The 19,758-nt window shown below is 64.1% G+C and overlaps 2 protein-coding genes across 8 annotated transcripts; one reads left to right on the top strand and one right to left on the bottom strand.

Moving 5' to 3' along the window:
- The first annotated feature begins 130 nt into the window (after positions 1-130).
- Positions 131-13,658, top strand: SNPH (syntaphilin). Of its 6 annotated transcripts, none has more exons than XM_049817444.1 (5): positions 131-202; positions 8,004-8,081; positions 8,852-9,052; positions 10,592-10,741; positions 11,468-13,658. In XM_049817444.1, the coding sequence occupies exons 2-5, from the start codon at positions 8,038-8,040 to the stop codon at positions 12,597-12,599; spliced, it is 1,527 nt and encodes a 508-aa protein (XP_049673401.1). In that variant the 5' UTR covers positions 131-202; positions 8,004-8,037; the 3' UTR covers positions 12,600-13,658. The 6 variants fall into 6 exon arrangements, with proteins under 6 accessions (XP_049673401.1, XP_049673397.1, XP_049673398.1 ...); XM_049817440.1 differs by having other exon boundaries at positions 142-202; positions 8,951-9,052; XM_049817439.1 differs by lacking the exon at positions 131-202 and adding an exon at positions 673-939.
- A 60-nt stretch (positions 13,659-13,718) lies between these two features.
- Positions 13,719-19,712, bottom strand: SDCBP2 (syndecan binding protein 2). 2 transcript variants are annotated; one of them, XM_049817476.1, is made up of 9 exons: positions 17,437-19,712; positions 16,785-16,861; positions 16,589-16,664; positions 16,244-16,347; positions 15,891-16,052; positions 15,381-15,556; positions 15,140-15,311; positions 14,911-15,002; positions 13,719-14,803 (listed from the first exon to the last, which is right to left on the bottom strand). In XM_049817476.1, exons 2-9 carry the CDS (start codon positions 16,836-16,838, stop codon positions 14,749-14,751), a joined length of 891 nt encoding a protein of 296 aa, XP_049673433.1. In that variant the 5' UTR covers positions 16,839-16,861; positions 17,437-19,712; the 3' UTR covers positions 13,719-14,748. The 2 variants fall into 2 exon arrangements, with proteins under 2 accessions (XP_049673433.1, XP_049673432.1); XM_049817475.1 differs by having other exon boundaries at positions 16,785-19,712.
- Between the last annotated feature and the right edge of the window lie 46 nt (positions 19,713-19,758).

Below are 19,758 nucleotides of genomic sequence, written 5' to 3'. Positions count from 1 at the left end.
GCGCAGGTGATGGAGACGGGGGAGGGCGCGGGGCGTGGGGGGGGGGGGCGGGTGGGTGTGTGGGGGGGGATGTTGGGGGGACGCCCCGCACCGCCGCCGTTCACCCTCCGCTCTCTCCCTTCCCCGCCAGGTCGCTGAGCCTCCCCCCCCCCAGCCCCATCCCGGTCCCCCCCCCCCCGGACATCGGCGGGGCTCCGCGCAGGTGAGCGGGGCGTGGGGGGGCGTGGGGGGGACCCCGCGGCCGCCGTGACTCATCCCTTTCTGGCTGCAGACTTGGGGGGGGGGGGGGGGGAGCAGACCCGCAGCACGGGGCTGCCAGCGCTGCTCCGCATCGCGGGGGGGTGATGGTGGGGGTCCCCAGGGCAGAGGGTGCTTGGGGCGGGTCCCGGATCGGGCCCACAGCACACCTGCATTGCATCTACCGGCCCCCCCCGGCATGCACCGGACACACGTCACACCAGCCAGACCCTCGGCGCGCGCACTGGACCTGCATTGCATGCACCGGACCCCCCCCCCCCCCGGCACGCACCGGACCCACGTCCCGCTCACCAGACCCACGCCTCGTGTCCCAGACCCGCATCGCCCCGCATTACACGCATCGACCCTGCACCGCAAGCACCGGACCCGTACCGCGTACGCCGGACCAGCACGGCACGCCTCGGGCGTACAGCGCGCTCGCCAGACCCGCAGTGCACTCGCCGGACCCTCCCTGCATGCACCAGGCCCGCATCACATGCACCAGAGCCTCCCTGCATGCACCAGACCCACATCTGCTCTGTACGGCATCCATCCCGGCACCATGGGGCGTTGCAGGAGCCGGAGCCGCTCTGCAATTGAGATTTTATTATTTAATGGCTTAATGCTCCATCTCCGAAGGGATACAGAAAATACATGAGCCGATCGATGAGCCGGGTGCTCCTTTTCTCTCCTCCCCGCAAGGTCAGTGCTGCCTGGTTGTCGCACAGAAACCCGCTGCCGTGCGTTTGTTGGGCTTATAAAACACCGGCGTTCCCACCCTCCCTAGGCAATGGGTGCGTGGTGCCGTGACCTTGTGCAAGAAGGCGCAAATCCTGGGTTCCAGGGCTGCAGGGTGCCCGCTTGGGGGGGCGGGGGGGGGCAGGAGGGGGCAACGCTCGGGCTCGCACCCCGGTAAGCGTCGCAGACGGGAGATTTGGCGTGTTGTTAAAGTAGGCCATTCCAGCGATGCGGAGACCCAGGGCTAATCTGCCGCGACCACCGTTGTTCCCAGCCCTCGTTCAAGGTGGATGGTGGCGAGGGGAGACCCGCTTCCACCGTGCCGAGACCGCGCGGGGGTGCGGAGGGGAGGGGGTAGCTGTCGCGCTGGAAGGTGGATTTCTCTTCCATGTTTTTTGCCTGCGTATCCCAAAGGAGTGGGTTCTTCTTTCAGCTTACCGATCCTCAGCTCGGCTCCCAGCAGAGCACCGGCCCAGGGCGGGCGGTGGGGCGTAACCTCACGAGCATCCCCAACCTGCCAACCCTCCCGGCCTTGGGTAAAACCGTAGGGTCTGCATCCCGGGTATCCTGCTCCTACTCTCATGGCAACTGCTGCTGGTACAGCGTTTGTCACGGAGCTCTTTTCCCTTTTCCCTTTCCCTCCAGAGGCCTCAGGAAGAGACCAGCCTGTTCCCTCTGGTCAGGCACCTTATTTTTAGCTAATGAGGGCCAGGAATTGCCACCTCCCCATTTGGCGCTGCAGCCGGGTCAGCTGGAAAAGTGATGAGCTGCATAACCTGATCTTTTTGAATGGTCTCTATTTTCCTGTAATCTCTGGGTGTCAACTCAGCATTTTATAACAAACAAGAGAATAAAAGGAGTTACTCCTGCGTTTCATTATGTGATACAACAACTCTTAGCAAAATTGATTTTTCTGGGGGTGTTGCATAAACACCCTGTGCATTTTGTCCCTGCTCTTGCCCTGAGCGCTCTGCTCTGGCCTGAATTGGAGCATCTCCCTCTGTCCGGCACCCAGGTGAAGCTCTGTCTGCTTTGGGATGAGCCCGTCTCTGCTGGAGCAGGGAGCAGAGTTTCCCAGCCCCTGGAGGTATCGCCGCTCCCTTGGAAACTCCTGAGTAGGAGCAAAACAGCCCCTGTCTCCCAAAAAATCCCCTGTGGCAGAAGCAGGAGGGCAGACATGGTCACCGCTGTGCACCAGGCAGCCGGTGTTGAGCCAGGCAGCTGGGATGGTGCCCGTGGTGCCCACCGCGCTGACCCCCTCCTTTGCCGGACTTCTGCTGGCCTCGGCCCCCGGCTGCTGGATCCTGCTCCTTCCCACCCCCCCCAACTGCACCCCAGTCGCTTTCCGAACGCAAACCGATCCTGGCATTGCCTCTGTTTTGGGGATGCAGCACTCTGTCCCAAATCGGGTGGTTGGTTTTTTTCACCATGTTCAGCACTTTGCTTATTTTTAGTGTGAAGGAAAAGCAAAGCCTGTGTTGGAAAGGCAGGGAGGTCTCTTCGGGAGACCTTTCTGTTCCACAGAAAAATGGAAGCTGTGATTTTCCTCCCCCTGTTGCTCTCTGCTTTTAATCTCGTTAGTACTGGAAGGCTGAAAATATGGAGAGGGACCCATAAGGAAGGTGCCCGCCAGCGTGTGCCGGGCATGGTTCTTCTCCCAGGGTTTCTGCAGAATTGGTAAAGCTGCTCTTAGATGCTTGGGCTTGGTGCCACCGTTGCGAAACGCTCCCAATGCAGGATGCATCAAGGAAAACAAGGGAATCCGGCAGCGGGCAGGGTGATGGGAACCCCGACAAAAGAAGCAGTGAGCGAGAAATCTGGCAAAATGCAGCGGCTGCTGGGCCCGGGCGGCTGCGTGCCGAGGGCTGGGGCTGGGGCTGCCAAACAGGCCCGCCTGCTCTTGCACCTTCTCTGCGTGTTCCCCGTGGGGACGGGACGAGCCGGTGGGGCAGCTCGGGCCAGCGCAGCAGCCGGTTCCTCGTGAACCCTGCAGAAGTCGAGCAAAGAGAGATGCCTCGGAAGTAAGAGCCTGCGGTGGCGAAACCCCTGGAGGAACGGATTGAGGAATCATCGGAGGCGTCACCGAGCCGATGGCGAGGGTCTCTCCGGGGGTCCCGTGGCCCCGTTTCCCAGTGCAGGAAGCTTCTAGGAGGAGCGGTACCTGCCGAGCCCTGTCTGCCCATCACTGGCACGGCCAGGGGATCCAGCATGGAGTGGGGAAGAGGCGGCGTTTGAGCCAAAGAGGCATCTCTGCAGGGCGGCAATCCCCAAATGATGGCTGAGCCACAATGCTTGGGGAAATCCACCCCTGAGATGCCGGGCTGAGCCTCAGGGTGCTCTGCTGGCACCCTGTCACCGCTCTGCCACCCGCGGCTTTGCATCGCCATCGCGATGCGGTCTGTGGGTCAGCAGTGCCCCAAATCCCCTCTGCGGCCGGCGGGAGCTGGGAACCCACCGAAGGATGCGGCTCGGGAGTACCCGGAGCCCCGTGGTGTCACCCACCCCAGGACAGTGGCAGCGTGGGGGGCTCTTGGCCCCGGGGGACATGCAGAGGTGGGGAACCGGCTGAGCAACTTGTGCTGGCAGGGACCGGGGCACGTGCCGTGCCTGGGGGTGCCGGACACCATTACCGGTGCGGTGGGGAGCAGCGGCTGCCTGAATCCTGCCTGGGGCTGAGCCCTGCCTGGGGCTGAGCGCTGCTGACCGCAGCAGGCACGGAAAGTGCTCGGAGCGGTTACGGCACAATGTGCCGGTGAGGGGGGTCACCCACTCCTGGGGGCGAGAGGCTCTTGTGCCCGGCTGTCCTCCATCCCACCCCGCGTGTGGTGTCAGCTTTTCGTGCTGTAACTCCAGCTGTTTCCTTATCAAGGACCATTGCTTTTATTTAGCGTGAATTCCCCAGGCTAATTCTGTTGCACAGAATAAGCACTATTTTGTGCTGTTGTTTTTAAAAGAGCTGCCTTTCTGTTCCACTCTGAGCCGGGCAATTGGCAATTGGGAGTTTTGCTGTCGGTGGCTCTAGGAGAGAGCGTTAGACATTGCGAAGGGCAGCGTTCATCCTGCCCATCCCCTGAGCTGTGTTTTGGGGTGGTTTGCAAGATGCTGAAACACAAAATAGGTGGTTTGCAGCATGAGCTCTGGATCTGGTGTAAGTTGGACTGTCAGACCCTGGCCCGTACCAGCATCCCCAAGGAACGAGAGCGACCACAGAGGTGCTGTGCTGAGCAGGGTCCTGCCAGTGCCCGTGGCATGGGTCCAAGCCGGCCCTCCCCAAATCGCCCTATCCTCGCCCCGGTGTCCGTGCCCTGGCGGTGTCTGTTAAAAATCTCTGTGTAATTGCAAGCCCGGGCTGCGCTACGGAGCTGGGACTGCGTGTCCCAGCAGGGTAATGGTGCGGAGATGAACTTTTTGGCTGCGGGGATAAGCATTTGCAGTTTGTGTGGCTGGGCTCAGCGCCCGTTTCTGATGCCAGGTTATTACTGCTTGGGGTCTCTCCGAGGCCTGTGCTGCAGACACATTCTCTCTTCTGGGGCACAAGCTGTTTTTGTCAGCTCTGTGAGGCTCGACCCACAAGCAAAGGATTTTGCCACATTTATTCTGTGTCCTGCAAGACATTCCCCATGTTCATCATTCTGCAAAGACGAAAATAAGGTGGAGGAAATCTGTTCCCCGTGCTGGCTCTCAGCTGGACATTTCAGCTGGCACGTGAGACCTGGCTTTATCTCATCCACCCTTTGCATGACTTGGGATTTGCAGACCCAGAGTCGCTGGCAGTGGCACGTTGTCCTCCGGCCCTGCAAATTTCCTCTCCTGCTGCCGAGGCTCCTGATATTCGTTTTTGGGGTTTTGTCCCTGTGCGGAGCGGGAGCTGCCTTCCCCACGCAGGGCTGGCCATGGGCAGCTCTGCTGACCTCGTCCCCGATGCTTCTGACATGGAAAGACGAGCCTGCCCGCCCTCTGCCCTGGCTTGGGTTGCTTTCCATCCCCATGTTTTTATGGGATTTCTTCTTTTCTGCTTGCCCTTGCAGCTTTGCTCTGACTCATGCCACAAGCCCCATCTATTAGATGGATTTTAAATTTTAGTGATCTTCTCTTGGTTACTCCCCTGTGCTTCCTGGCCCTTGCGGCTGCCATCATCTTCCTTGCTGGAGAGCATGCAGCGCGCTCAGGGACACAGTTCTTCATCTTTGAATGCTTTTCATTTCCTCTCAGTGTGTTTTTCCCAATGCCTAATCAATGAGCAGCCGCAGCAGCGAGACGGAGCCCCCAGAAGTGCCAGGCGTTGTGGGGAGGTGGGGTCCGGGCTGACGTGGGTCCCACCAGAGGGCAGGGGCAGCCCCTCTGCGGGAATGGACCCCTCTGCAAATCACTGGAGAAGCGGAGGTCTTCGCTGCTTCTCCCTTTCTTGCATTTCAAACGTGATAAGATAATCTTGGATTTTCTCACGCTTTCATGGCAAGGCTCTCTTTGCACTAGAGCTGCTCATCCTGCTCCATGCTGTAGTGGTAATTCTGAGTGCAGACAAGTAATTCCCTCTGCCTTTAGAGGCAAAGTAGCCACGTACCAGGTGAGAAAGCGTGTTTTCAGCTTTGGTGCTAAGTCTGCCCAACCTGCCTGTCCTTGGCAGCCTGTTGGCATGGTGAGGCTTTTGGGGAGTCTGAAATGGCCTGTTGATTCTGTGGGAATACAGACACTGACAATTTATTACCAGTGATTAAATTCAAGCCTGCTGGTTCAAGCCGCCCTGGGGCAGCTTGGCGAGGCAGAGCCGGTACCCGGCTGGGAGAGGATGCGCAGCCCATCACGTTCATGAGATGGGGATCTGGGGAGGGCGCAGGACGGTGCCCCCCCTCCGTGGGATTTCAGTGCCCGCTGGCAGACCTCGGCCAGGCTCCCTGCGGCAGCAGCTCGGGGCTGCTCTGAGTTTCTCGCCCCCTAAACCTGCCAGCGCCGGGAGAGGCACCGAGCCTCGGCGTGGGTGCCGGGCGAGTCTGCAGCTGTGGGAGGAGGAGGAGGAGAAGGAACTGAGCTCACCAGGCGTGAGACCGAATCCAGGCTTCCCCACAGAGCCGTTCTGGGCTGCGGGTGCCGGGGCAGGAGCGTGGGGTGCAGCGTGGGGTGCTGGCAGGAGCAGTACCGGCCGGGGTGCTGGACACAGGCGTGCCATCTGCGGTGCTGGCACTTGCCTGGTGCTGCATGTTAATGGAGCGGAGAGGGAGCCCTGAGCAGAGCGGTTTGGCGTGTGGGTAACTGCTGTCAACGGGGAAGAGCGGGAGGCGGTGGCGATGCCGGGTACTGCTGGGCTGTGTCTGGCCAGGACACGGAGCTTGGGGCTGCGAGAGGGCGAGGAGTTAGCCCCCGAGGCCACAAATCTCCCCAAAAGCCCTGCCGGAGAGCTGCTGGGGGGTCACCCCGCAGCATGGAAAGGGAGGGACGGGGCCGACCCCGCTGCCCACTCTGCGGGGCCCTGCAGCCGGCGCCTGGGCTGTGCCGCAGCCCCGCGTGGTGCTGCCGGAGGATGCTCACGCCGGCGCCTGGGCCACGCTCGGCTCTCCCGCTGGATGCTGATTCACGCTGCTGCATTAGCAAAGCCCGCAGCCGCCCGGCCGCGCATGCTGTTGACTCCGGGAGCAGTTATCTGGCAGGGCAGACTGTTGCCTCCCCCTGCCCAGGTCCTTCCCAGCGTGTCCATCCCAGAGGGAAGCAGTAGGACCCCCAAATCCTGGTCACCGTGTCCTGGGGGTGCTGGCACCCCTCCCTCCACAGCTCTGGGCTCTTTGGTGCCCTGGTCTGGGGATCAGGGAGCGGCGTATCCTGGGCAGAGGAGAAGCCTGGGCTGGCTGTTCTGGGCTTCGAGTATTAGGCAAGAGGTAGCCTGGAAAAAAACCAGCCCTGGGGTGGCAAATGCAAAAGGCTGCATTGGGGTGAGCTGGCCGTGCTCCCTCCTCCTCTCCTGCCTCCCTGTCTCGTCCCGCTCCTCGCGCTCCCCTGGACCGTGGCCGAGCAGCACTTGGCATTTGCAGTCGCCCATCGATTATCAGCTGGCCGATCCCATCGCTCGCGTTGCTCTGGGCTGGAGCTGCCAAAATCTGGGACAAATACCCGCACTGTGAATGGGCTTGGGGATAGTGGGGGGGCCCACACGGTGCTCCCGGCCTGGCTGTCGCTGGCAGCCCGTGAGCGTGGTGGGGCATCGCAGCGGTCCCACGGGATGCTCGGCGGGATGGACGTGCTGAGTGGATGCTTTCCGTATCTCCGCTCTGCTGCAGCAGTTCACATCCCTGCGTGTGCCTGAGGGGCTGCCTCCTTGAGCAGCTCCCGATGATTGCTACGAGCCTTTGGATCTGGCCTATTTATTTACAGGAAAATGGGCTCTGTGTTCCTCAAGGGATTAGCTGTTGCTGCCGCATCATGCAGGGATCTGCGCTTCCTTACCCGATTTCACTGGTGAACGGGCGATTCTGACTTAATTAAGAAAAAGCAGGCGCCCAGCCCGCTGTGGGGACAGCCACCTGCCTGGGCAGAAACTCAGCGAGGTCCAGGGCTGGGTGTCAGAGCCCTTGTCCCATCTCTGCCCCGAGTAATGCCACCACCGCAGGCACCCTGTGTCCCTGGAGCAGACCTCCCTTCCCCGGCAGGGACGGGGACGTGGGGTCAGGGGAAAGCTTGTCCCGTGTCTGAAGACTGGTGGGAAAGGGGCTTTAGACCATGGGCAAGTACTTGCTATGCTTCTGGTTTGCTTTATAAATTAAGCAAGCCCTCGCCCTACGCCCGCAGTGCGCCCCGCCTGGGCAGGACCCTGGGCATGCAGCATCCCGGCGTTCCTGGGCTGTGGGAAGCAGGCAAGGAGCACAGCCCAGATGTGCAGGGGATGCGGTCCACATCTGTCCCTGTACAGGTGGCCCTGGGGACTAAACCGGTGCCCCGGTGCGGAGGCTCACCCCTGTGCCGGCACTTTGCACCGTTCCCATCCCACTGGGGCCATTTCTCTGCCTTCACCTCCTCTCTCTGTCGCATTTAACCCGCAGTTCCCCGGCGCCCAGGACCCGCGGCACTGCAGCGATGTCTCTGCCGGGGAGCAGACGCTCGTCCACCGGATCGCGCAGGTGAATATGCTTCGGCCTCTGGCCCCTGGGACCCGGCACCGGCGGCTGCCCAGCACTTCTCCTGGCTGGCAGCAGGGAGGGAACGATCCCCACCTACACCACGAGCTGCCACTTTGCAGCACGAACCCCCAGCCCGGCTTTCGGGGGTTGCATGTTGCTGCCCGCCACACAGCACTTTCCCATCTGTGCATGCAGCCCCCCCGAGTGCTGCACCCCGCCTCGTCCCTCTCTGTCCGTCTCTGCCACAGCCGGGACCGACCCCTCTGTCCATCCAGGCAAAGGCAGGCAGTGGCGGAGGGCCCCAGTGCCAGCCAGTGGCCCAGGGGCACTGGGGTTGGGGCGGTGAAGCCGAGAGGTGTGTTAGCCCTTGAAAAGCCTCTCCTTGAGCTGCAGTGATAAAGAGCAAGAGGGAAAAAAGCGAGAAAAAAAAGCATTTATTCCCCTCCAAATGGCTCCGTGACCTGGGCTGCTGTTATTTAGGTACCAGCTGCCACCAGCAGCATGGGCAGAGAGAAAAGGCAGCGGAGTGGCTCGAGCTCTGCCAGAGCCACGGTCCCCGAGGGCTCCCAAGGGGCTCCTGGTCCTCAGGGTGCAGGGATGCCACGCCGCCATCCAGGGAATGCCATGCTGGGAGGGTGGCGGGAGCGGGTGGGCAGCCCCCCCCCCCCCCCAGCCCTGCCTTTGTGCCCGTCGCCGTGTCCGTGCCATTTTGATCCCTGCTGTTTGTTTTGTCCTTTTGTCTTGTGTGTTCTCGGTGTGGTGGTTGGCAGTCGCGGGGTTTATGGACGGAGTGGCTTTGCCTCCTTCTTTAAGTCTTCAGCGCCCTCAGCCACTCGGCCTGAGACACAGCCTCTTCTCCCTGCCTCCAGGCGCCCCTCGCCCCCCGGGAGGGACACCTACGGCACCTCCTCGCTGAGCAGCAGCAGCAATTCTGGCTCCTGCAAGGGCAGCGACAGCAGCCCCACCCCAAGGTAACCCATCACCCGTGGCCCCAGGGCGGCTGCCGGGTGACCCCCCACCCCGGGCAGAAGGGAGCAGCACCCGTGTTGCTGGTGCCGGTGCCCGGCGGGGACAGGAGCTCAGGGGCCGGTGGAGCGAGGCTGTGTGTGCTGGACGGCTGGGGAAGCCGGAGCCAGCGGAGCCGCTGGCGTTTTCTCGCAAAAATCCCCCCACCATCCTCCTCCAAACCTCTCCGCCGTCGTTGTCGTGTCTTCTCCCTCCCTGTCCCGTCCCCCTCCCCACCTGCCAGCCTGGCACACCGTCCCCTTCCCTCCGTCCTGCCGTGGCTGTGGCTTGCACGCTGCACGCGTCCTTCCCGCTGCTCCTGCACCCCGAAGAGCACCCCGGGTTCTTCAGGACCAAAGGCATGGCGGGCAAGAGCTTTGTTTCCATCCCCTCGTGCTGCCCGGCGAAGGTCCGGCAAGAGCTGGCGGCAGCCTGCGGGACGGGCACCGACCCCAGCCCTGCAGGCACAGCAGCCTGTGCCAGCGTTTTGGGGCTGCCGGTTGCGCCGCTCCAGGGAGCGAGACTCATCCCCAGGCTGGGCTGCTCCCACCGGTCCCCAACCGCCTTCCATCTCCCAGAGGTGGCATCAAATCTGGGAGGACCGGAGGGGCTCGAGGGTAACCTGGCGATCAGAGCCCGTGCACGCTGCAGCAGGGAGCGGTGGCCGTCCTGCTGCAACGGAGCGTTGCAAGGCCACGGTCCTGCCTGGCTGCTCCTCCTAACGCGATGCTTGTGTCTCTGGCCGAAGGCTGCTGGGCTGCCTTGCTGCCACGCATGGGGATTTTGGGCTGCCCTGCTGCCATGCACAGAGAGTACCCGCCACCCTGCTGCGATGGATGGGGGGTTTGGGGCCACCCCGCTGCAATGCGGGAGCGTCTCGTGCTGCGTGCCTCCCAGCCCAGACACGCAGCCCTGTCCCTGGCCAGCCCCTGCGCTCCACGCTGCCCTGGGCTTTGGGCCAGAGCCATCACCTCATCCGCGCCGGTGGTGGCGTGAGGAGAGTCCGGACATGCTGCTGGCCCAGCCCGGAGCAAATGCCGGACACCCCGGCTTGCTCTCCACGGGCAGGACAGCTGCCAGCTCCAAGACCTGCTCCATCCCAAACCCTCCCATTACCCATCTTCCGTCTCCATCTCTTCTGGGGCTGATCCCACCCTGGGGTCTCCATTTGCATCTGTCATTCCCTGGAAAGCTCGCTCTGGGCACGCGGAGACCTCGGCACCCGCCTGCTCCTGGCTCTGCTCATGCACCCGCCGCCCTGGCGAAGCCCGCGGCTCTGCAGAGGGCTCAGCACCAGCGGGGTCGGGAGCTGTGCCCACCCTCCGGCTGTTGGCACAGCACCCCGAGACACCCGCCCTGCCTCTCCCACCCGCAGGGCTCCTTTGGGATGCGTAACAGGGGTGCACCCCCCTGCACCCCGAGAGCAAGCATCTCCCTTGGGGCCCCTCCGCTGAGCCTGTGCCGGCGCCGGCGCCGGCGGGTGGGTGACGTCTGTGTCCCCGCAGGCGCTCGGCCAAGTACAACCTCTGCAGCGACAACCATGGGATAAAGCCGCCGACGCCGGAACAATACCTGACGCCCCTGCAGCAGAAGGAGGTCTGCATCAGGCACCTGAAAGCTCGCCTGAAGGACACGCAGGAGCGGCTGCAGGACAGGTGAGCACGGAAGAAGCGGGCACAGACACACCCCCCCCCGGCACGGGAGTTGCCGGGAAGGGTCCTGGCACCAGCCGTCACCACCCGCAGCGGCAGGTCCTGTATGGGACTGGTCCATGTGGGGTCTCTCGGTTCCCAGCCCTGCATCTTGTCCTTGGGCTCATGCCCAGGCGCAGGGTTCACAGCTTTGCAGCGGTGTTGCAGGCACGTGGGCATCTGGCATTGCTGCCCATCCAACCAGGGAGCCGCCGATTCAGGGACCACAGAGCCCATACGTCCCACCTGCGGTGGCTGCGCTCTCCCCTGCGCCCCCGGTTTAAGCCTCTGCCACGCTTTTTCTGAATTTCAGCGTCAGAGGGTGGCTAATCCCCATCTGCTCCTCTCGGGCTTAGGCACGTCCTCGCCGGCGTGCCAGCTGCCACGCGCCCACCCGGGGCACCTGCCCGTCCCCACGCAGCCCTTGGGAGCCCTGGGCTCTGCATCCTCCTCCAGGAGAGCATCGCTCCTGAGGGTCCCCGAGCATCATGCCCGAGGGTCCCCGAGCATCGCGCCCGAGGGTCCCCGAGCATCACTCCCGAGGGTCCCTGAGCCACCGGATCTATCCACGGGTCCCAGCCGCGTGTGTTACTGGGTGATCTGGCTCCAACTCCATGCCGGGCACGTGAGGACGGGGCTGGCCCCGCAGCCCCCTCAGCACCGCGGCGGTGCCCTCCCCATCTCTCGCAGGGACGCCGAGATCGAGGACCTGAAGACGCAGCTGTCGCGGATGCAGGAGGACTGGATCGAGGAGGAGTGCCATCGCGTGGAGGCCCAGCTGGCGCTGAAGGAAGCCCGCAAGGAGATCAAGCAGCTGAAGCAGGTCATCGACACGGTGAAGAACAACCTGCTGGAGAAGGACAAGGGGCTCCAGAAGTATTTCGTGGACATCAACATCCAGAACAAGAAGCTGGAGACGCTGCTGCATAGCATGGAGGTGGCGCAGAACGGGGTGCTGAAGGAGGAGGGGGCCGGCGAGTCGGCCGGGGGGTCCCCGGCCCGATCCCTCACCCGCAGCTCCACCTACACCAAGCTGAGCGACCAGGGGGCCGGGGACCGCAACGTGGGGGGCTCGCAGACCATCTCGCTGGACGAGGGGGCCGACAGCGGCTTCGCGGGGGCGGAGGATGCTCCCGGCCACACGGACCCGCTGGAGGTGGGAGGCGAGCCCGGCGGCCGCCTGCCCCCCAGTTCCACCTACGAGAAGCTGCTGGGGCTGCGGGGCGGCGTGGAGGCTGGGGTGCAGGCCAGCTGCATGCAGGAACGGGCCATCCAGACGGACTTCGTGCCCTGCCAGCCCGACCTGGACACCATCCTGGAGAAGGTGATGAAGTCCCAGGCTTGCAGCTTAGGCAGCCCCACCTCGGCTTGGGTCTCCGAAATGGAAGACGTGATGCCCGGCCCCGAGCTCTCCAACCCCGCCGGGACCACGGACCTGCCGGCAGCCGAGCCCGACGCCGCCGCGGCGGGTGCCGGGGCCGAGGGGGGTACCCCCTGCAACCCGGCGGTGCGGCAGCCCCCCGGCGCCAGCCCCTCCGTGGCCATCGCCTGCGTGGCGGAGGAGGAGACGACGGAGGTGACCGGCTGCGAGGCCGCCCCTTCCAAGAGCTACTGGAGCCGCCATTTCATCGTGGATCTGTTGGCGGTGGTGGTGCCGGCGGTGCCCACGGTGGCCTGGCTGTGCCGCTCGCAGCGCCGGCAGGGTCAGCCCATCTACAACATCAGCTCGCTGCTGCGGGGCTGCTGCACCGTGGCCCTCCACTCCATCCGCAGGATGGGCTGTCGCCCCGTCGCCAGCCCCGGGGGCAGCGCCCAGCCCTGACACCCCCACCCCCCCCGCACCCCGACACCCCCAGCCCGCCCCCACGGACACGACCGCTGATTGTAAAGCCCCCCCGCCATGTCCCCGCTCTCCCGGGGTCCTTCGTTGGCTCTGGCTCGTTAGGCAGCCCTGGGGGGGGTGGGAAAGGGCCGGGGGGGGATTCTGTGGGTGCATCGGGGTGTGCTGCCCCCCCCCTTCCCAGCTCCTTTGTCTTGGAGGAGGGAAAGGACCGTTGCTGGAAGAGAGGTGCCAAGCGGCGATGTGGGATGCGGCACCGAGCATCGTGCTGCAGCCCCCTGCCCGATGGACGCCGCTGTGCCTCCAGCTGCTGGCGGGGGGGGGTGTTACAGGGCTGCACCCCTCCGGGTGGGCTCTCCCTTCATTGCACTCGCTTTCCAGTTGTCCTTGCTCTGTCCCACAGCCAGCCCTGCCACGGATGGGCAATGGCGAGGAGCCGCACAACAGCAGAGAGAACCAGGGGGGGCCGCAGCAGGGACCCCCACCCCGGGTGCATTTCATGCTCTGGGTACGGGTTGCACCGCAACAGCAAAGTCTGGCTGCGGGCAAGAGGATGGCAGGAACCCGCCTGGACACAGGGACCAGTTCCGGACTGGTTCGGGAGGCAGTGGGAGCCTGTGGGGCACCTTCGCCCCGGCCCGCTGACCCGCTTCGGTGTCCGTCCTCCTCCCTCCGGTGGGACGGTGCCCTGGCCGGGCTCTCTTCAAGCCGCCCATTGCTTGGGAGATGCCTGCCCGCACTGGGATGGAACCGGACTGCGGCTCCCGCGCTGCCGAGCGAGGCCGAGCAGCCCCGGGGGAAGCTTCGGTCCCTCCCTCCCTTTGCTTTGCACTATATTCACTTTTTTTTTGGTACAGACTGAAGCCCGGTTGTTGGGGGGACCAAGGTGGCGGTGAGCTGGAGGGGGGAAACCCCCAGCCCTGGCTCTGGCCGCCACGGAGCGGGACCGGGGGCTCTCGTGGTTTTGGCAGAGGTGATGCTGGCGATGCCGGTGATCCCACCGTGTGCTGGAGCTCGGGGATGCCTTTGCTGGGAGGCAGCGAGGGGTGCAGGCAGAGCTGTGCAGGCAGAGCCGAGCATCTTGGCCTGCCCTGGCCCCCCAGCCGAATCCCTGCTTTGCTGGTGGCCTCCGGAAAAGAAGAAGAAAAAAAAAAAAATGCCTTTTTTTTTTTTTTTTTTTTTGAAAAGCAAAGACAGCAAGGATTGCTCAGCGGGGGCTGGCGAGATGCGAGACTTGGGGCTCCCCCGGGCGCGCGGCGCTCCCACCCCCACGAATGTCTGTGGCTTCTTCGTGACTTGAATTAACCGTGTTTCCCCATCCCACCCCGCTCCACCACCCATGGGTGCCACCGGCCGGGTGCCCTGGGAGCCAGCGATGCTCCACGTGCCGGCACCCACCGGTCCCCGTAGGGGCTCACACCGCGTCCCACATGCCCCGCGCTTCCCCGCATCCCCCGTCCGGCGGCTGGGAGGACGCGGGGCACCGGCTCTGCCCGCACTGGGGGTGGCGGAGGCGGCGGCAACCGCTGGCACAGCACCGGGTGCCGGGTGAAGTACTGGGGGAGAAACGGTGGCGAGACAGCCGGGGCGGCCGATGTAAGCGGAGCTAGGATATACGCCTCTTGTGCAATGTATTTGTGGATCTGTGTACACGTCTGTTAGACTATCCAAAGCTTTGCCAAGAAATAAATGTAACGATTATATTTGAAAGACAAATCTATACAATATATTTTTTAAATACAGAACTGAAAAAGCTGTAACCCCCCTTTTCTTGTTTCCCCTGTCCTGTACTCGCTGTCTGTGGTGGATGTAATAAACGTCGCTGGGTCTGTGTCTGCTTTGGCTGGAGCCAGCCTTTGGCGTCTGCCCCGAGGGGGGCTGGCCCAGGCGGGGACACGGGGGGACACGGGGACCCCAGGACGGTGGGAGGCACATGCCCCATCCCTGCCGGTGAAAGGGAGGAGAGGACATCGCAGGCTGGCAGTTCCCCCGTGCCACCCGGCGGCCACCAGCCTCTGTAGGGATGAGGGGGTTTGTGCTAAGCCAGCTTCTTTTGGGGATGCTGCGGGGGGTACCTTCGCAGCCCCTCCAAGCTTCCAGCATCAGCCCTCTGGGGACGGCAGTGACCGCATCAGAGGTCAGGGACGGAGTGGTCCATGGCTGACTTCACCAGCCCCGCCGAGAGCCTAGGCACAGGGACGGGCGCTCAGCCGGGGGAGTCGGGGCGGCCCCTTGGAGGGTCCCGTGGGGCCACGGCAGGGTGGGGGTGGGCACCGCGGCCCCACGGTCTCACCGTTTGACCATGTGCTCGTAGATCACGGTGGGGATGATGGTCAGCGTGACCACGTTCCCGGCCCCCGCCAGCACCTCCGTCAGCTGCTTATCCTGTGGGAGAGAGCGGGTGGGTCCCGTGGGATGCCCGGCTCTGCCCACCGTGGCGTGGCAGCTCCTTACGGCTCCCCCGGCCGGATCCCGGGCACCCCCGGGCAAGTTCGGCACCGCCGGTTGCGCGCAGCCCCTACCTTCATGCCGATGACGTTCTGGCCGTTCACCTCGCAGATGCAGTGGTGGGTGAGGAGGCCGTTGCGGGCGGCAGAGCTGTCCTTGGCCAGCGACACGATTTTCCCCTTCTTGACCACGATGCCGATGTGGCCGTTGCTGTCCTTGTGCAAGGTGACGGTGCGCTGGAAAGGTCTGCGGGGAGAGCGCGGTCAGCACCGGCACTGGCGGCGGCATCGCCTGCCCGCCCGCCCGCCCGCTCACCTGTCCCGCACCACCATGACAATTTTCTCCGGGGACGCCTTCTTCAGCGCCCGCTGCGCCTTGTCGCTGCTCCAGCCCGTGCAGTTCTTGCCATCGATCTGCAGGATCTGGTCACCGAAGCGCAGCCCCACCAGCGCTGCCGGCGAGTTGACCTTCACCAGCTGCACGAAGATGCCCTGGGGACACGGGGGGAGTGATGGCACAGGGACTGGGCAACCGTGCCGTGCCATGTACCACGCTGTACCATGCCACACTGTGCCATAATGCACCGTGCTGTGCCGCACTGTGCCGTGCCGTGCCATGCTACGCCATTTAATGCCACGCATTGCCACGCCATGATGTAGCGCGCCACGTCACGCTGCACTGCACCATCACGCTTGTGCCCCGCTTTGCCATGCGACACCATGCCACGGTCCCCATACCATGGTATGGCAAATCACACCAAGCTGTGCCATGCCATGGTGCACCACGCCGTGCCATGCCGTGCCACGCCGTGCCATGCCACCTCACCTGGTCGACGTTTTTCAGCTGCAGCCCCGTCTTGCCCCGCTCGTCCTTGCACAGGTGAATCTCCCGCACGCCTGGCTTGATCTCTGCCCGGCGCAGCCCCGCGTTGTTCCCGGTCAGGGGGGCAACCAGCTGGCCTGGGGGGGGGCCGGCGGGGGTCAGCGCCTGCGATGGAGCTGGGAGTCAGCGGAGCTGGCGGGGGCACAGGGCCCTGCACACATTGCCCCGCAGGGGGATGCTGCATCCCTTCTCCGGGCAGGATGTGTCCCCGGAGAGCCCCCCCTCTCAGCAGCAATGCTGTGGCACATGGGGAGCTCTGCGCAGGACAGGCGAGAGTCGCCAGCCCAGACACCTACAGTGCTGCTTTCCGGGAGCAGGTTCTTCTGGATCTCTTCACTGGAAAGAGCGAGCCCCATGTAGTTTTCCAGCTCAGCCAGGTTTGGGTACAGCATGGGCGGCGCTGCGGGACACACCGAGAACGGCCTCAGCTCGTGGGGTCCCCAACCCACGGCCACTGCCACAACCCCCCCCAGGATCCCCCCCGGGACCATGGGCCAGCAGAAAGAAACTCTCAAATCCCATCCCCTACCCATGCACTGAGCTGTGGCAGGTCTCAGCTGAGCTCCCCTGTACAGTGAGCATCGCCTCCCCCCGCCCCAGACAGCCTCTTGACGGGGAGAGCCGATCGCAACCCGCGTTACCGGTGTCCGAGACGAGCTTTGGCTTCTCCGTGAGCACCGTCGTGGCAGGTGTCCTTACCCCCGCAGCTGCCTGCGCCTGCCAGGAGACGGAGCTTGCTCGAGGCTCTGCCCCCCAGCCCTGGGCACCCTCCGAGGATGGAACCCCACAGGGACCCATCGGGGTCTGCTCAACCCCCCATAATGCCGCTGTGCTGACCTGCAAGATCTGGTGGCCCTTCATGTCCTCCAGGGAGGGGTAGAGCGTTGCCATCGCTGCTGCCGCCGCCGCCGCGCCTGGGGACGGGGTGGTTCAGGGATGGGGTTACCTCTCCCCGAGCATCTCTCCCGACTCACGTGCCTGGCTCCGTGTGCCGGAGACGGGCTGTCACCCGGAGCCTCCGGTGTGACTCAGGGCCGTGTCACTGGGGTCACCGCCTCCACCAGTTCCCGGCAGTTGGGACACGGGCACCCCAGGTATCGCTCGGCTCATAGTGGGTCCCACTCCCCACATCCACCTGCCCAGCGGGGCCCTTCCAGCATCACCCGGACACAGGAGTGGGATGTCCCATGGGAACAGCCCCTCCGACCGCTCCTCGCAGTGCCCCCATCGGTCCCCTCTGCCCCCCCCCAGCACACCTCACGCTGTGCCCACAGCAAGCCTGTGCCACCCAGCCCTACCCCACACCGTCGCGTGTCCCGAAACACATCGTCCAGTCCAAAACTTGGGGCGTAGGGGCCAAATCCAGACCCACCTCCAAGCCCTGCGGGAACCGGGCAGGATCCCACACGCAGCCCAGGGACCGCAGCACCATCTCCAGACGGATGAGGACCCCCCCCTCAAAGCCCAACCCTGGCACCCCTGGACTCACCTGCCAACAGCTCCCGGCTCCCTGTGCCACCCTCTGCTCGGTCCCCGGCTTTTATAGCCGTGCCCAGCCCAGGGAGGGGCCAGGAAGCCTCAGCTGATCGACACCCCCGCCAGGTAGGGTACAGGTGAGGAAGAGGATGAGGAAGAGGAAGCCAAAGCTGCACAGGGCCCTGGCACTGCAGGGAAGGGGACAGGGATGGGGATGGCTTTCTGTGGGTTCAGGTATCCCGAGGGAGCAGGGATGGGGTTGTGCCCACCCCCCAGCCACTATGGTGGCCCCCCCCTCCCACTGTACCACCACTCCAGCACACGGCTTGGCCCCACCGCAGCCCTTATACCCCAGACCGGGGGGACCGAGGGTGCTGTTTTTGGGGCAGGGGGTGAAGCGGGGTGCCCCACTGTGAGCAGCCCTGCGTGGGCGGCTGGCTCCCGCCGACACCTCGCTGCCCGGGCGCGTGGGGCTGACGTGGCCGTGACCGGGATGCCGTGTCCCGCACCCTTCCAGCCGTCACCGGTGGCCCCAGGGCACGCACCAGGCGTGACGGCCCCGTGGGAGTCCCGCGCCGCTGATGGAAAAACTGAGCGAGCGCAGAGTCAGGGCACGGGGTGGACACGGGCATCCCTGCTGCCATGGGACATCGCCGCGTCACTCCGGGATCCAGATGTCCAGCACCCACCGGTGACATCCTGCTGACGGCACTGGGGATGCCACAGGCCACCGTGTCCCCAGGAACTGGGCAGCGGGGTCCTGCGGGCACCCAGCTGGGGCCGGAGCCGGTGGCACCAACCCAGGACCTTGCCGGCATGAGGCCAGCGCCGCTGCAGAGCAGCAGCCAGGCACGTCCCAGCTCCCTGTGCCTCCGCTCCTGCGTGCCAGGCCAGGAGGAAGCATTTTATTTACTGATATTATTTTTAGCCTGACAGTGCCTGGCTGCTTCAGCCAGCCTGGGACAAGAGCAGCCCAACCGCTGATAAACACGGCCAGGAGCAGGGAGATATCCTACAGCAGCCGGAGAAGGATGGTTCCCAGGGGGTCTGTGCCTGCCCCCCAAACCCTCACCCCTGCCAAACTGGAGCTGGAAGGACCAGCACCCTGCCTGCACTTATGGGTGCTGTGGGAGCTGCCGTGGGGGGCTGGGTGCTGAGGGCAGGGGAGGCAGCCGATGGCCCCGAGGGCACCGGGCTCCCTCCCAGCACTGGCTTATCTCCAGCCACAAGCCATGGCACTGCCTGGCACCGGTTAATAATTAAAGCAAAAAGCTTTACAGGAAGAGAAACCCAAGCTCGCCTTGAGTTTCCACCTAGAAATGGTTGCGGCAAAGGGCAGGGCATGATGCTGGTGCCCCGGCAGCTCCCTGTTCTGCTTAATTGAGTAGCAATTGAGGGTAGTGCTAATACCTGCACAGCTTGGCCTGATCCCACGCGACCCTGCGCAAGCATTGGTGTTCCCGAACGCAGCCCAAGCGGCAGAGCTGCTCCTGCCCCACGGCTGCTGTTCCCTCCAGCGTCTTCCCCAGCTCCCCGTTAAACACAAACTTTGCTCCCAACAAACTTGCTCGGGAGCTGGGACTTGCTGCGTTATCGATCGCGGCCGCATTATCGATCGTGGCAAACGGAGCAAAGGCCGTTTACGGAGGAGATGGGTGCTGACACATGGCAGCGCCCGAGCAGAACCTACACCGTGAGCCACTCAACGTTCACCAGCTGCTGCCGGCAAACATCTGAGCTGCAGCAGCAAAGACCAGAAGCAGGGGGCTCAGGGACCCCCGCCGACCAGGCGCGGTGAGGGAATCACCAAGAAAGGCACTGAAAAAACCCCAAGAGGCTTTTCAGGTCCATGGTGGTCTGGCCTGCAAATACCGGCTGCTGGATGCGCCATGCACACGTTGCGACGTCCAGCCTCCAAAGAGGACCGAAATAAATACTTAGAGATTATCGATCCGCTTCTCCAGAGCTGGAGGGACCCTGGGAGCACACGTCCATCCGCCCTTCATGCTCCCAGTCCAGGCTGAGTCACAGCCACACCATCGAGAGGCTGCGAGGGCAACGCTTAATAGGTTATGGTAAGGCAATTAATTATGCAAATTCCAGCACACCACCATCACCTTTCTGCAGAGCCCAGTGAGCCCCAGGCGTCCCTCTGTGCTCCCAGGGCCAAGCACCCAAGCCTCACCCCAAAGCAAGCCAGCACAGCCAGAGGCCGGCCCTTCCAGCACCGTGCGAGCCCAGCACAGCACCCTTGCACAGCACCCACAGCACCCCGCGAACCTGGCACAGCACCCACAGCACCCCGTGAGCCCGGCACTGCACCCGCTGTGCTGAG

This window comes from Accipiter gentilis, chromosome 14 (genome assembly GCF_929443795.1).
Source record: "Accipiter gentilis chromosome 14, bAccGen1.1, whole genome shotgun sequence".
Taxonomy (NCBI): Eukaryota; Metazoa; Chordata; class Aves; order Accipitriformes; family Accipitridae; genus Astur; species Astur gentilis.
The sequence above is the reverse complement of the archived record's forward strand: the minus strand, read 5'-3'. Positions and strand labels throughout refer to the sequence as shown.

Bases quoted from the DNA above. Each gene is read 5' to 3' on its own strand.
- SNPH (XM_049817438.1), top strand. From the start codon at position 7,836: ATGTGCAGGGGATGCGGTCCACATCTGTCCCTGTACAGGTGGCCCTGG. The intron at 9,053-10,591 runs GTAACCCATCAC...GTGTCCCCGCAG, and splicing joins GACAGCAGCCCCACCCCAAG to GCGCTCGGCCAAGTACAACC. The intron at 10,742-11,467 runs GTGAGCACGGAA...CATCTCTCGCAG, and splicing joins CAGGAGCGGCTGCAGGACAG to GGACGCCGAGATCGAGGACC.
- SDCBP2 (XM_049817475.1), bottom strand. From the start codon at position 16,838: ATGGCAACGCTCTACCCCTCCCTGGAGGACATGAAGGGCCACCAGATC. The intron at 16,348-16,588 runs GTAACGCGGGTT...TGTGTCCCGCAG, and splicing joins AAAGCTCGTCTCGGACACCG to CGCCGCCCATGCTGTACCCA. The intron at 16,053-16,243 runs GTAGGTGTCTGG...GCTCCATCGCAG, and splicing joins TGCTCCCGGAAAGCAGCACT to GCGCTGACCCCCGCCGGCCC.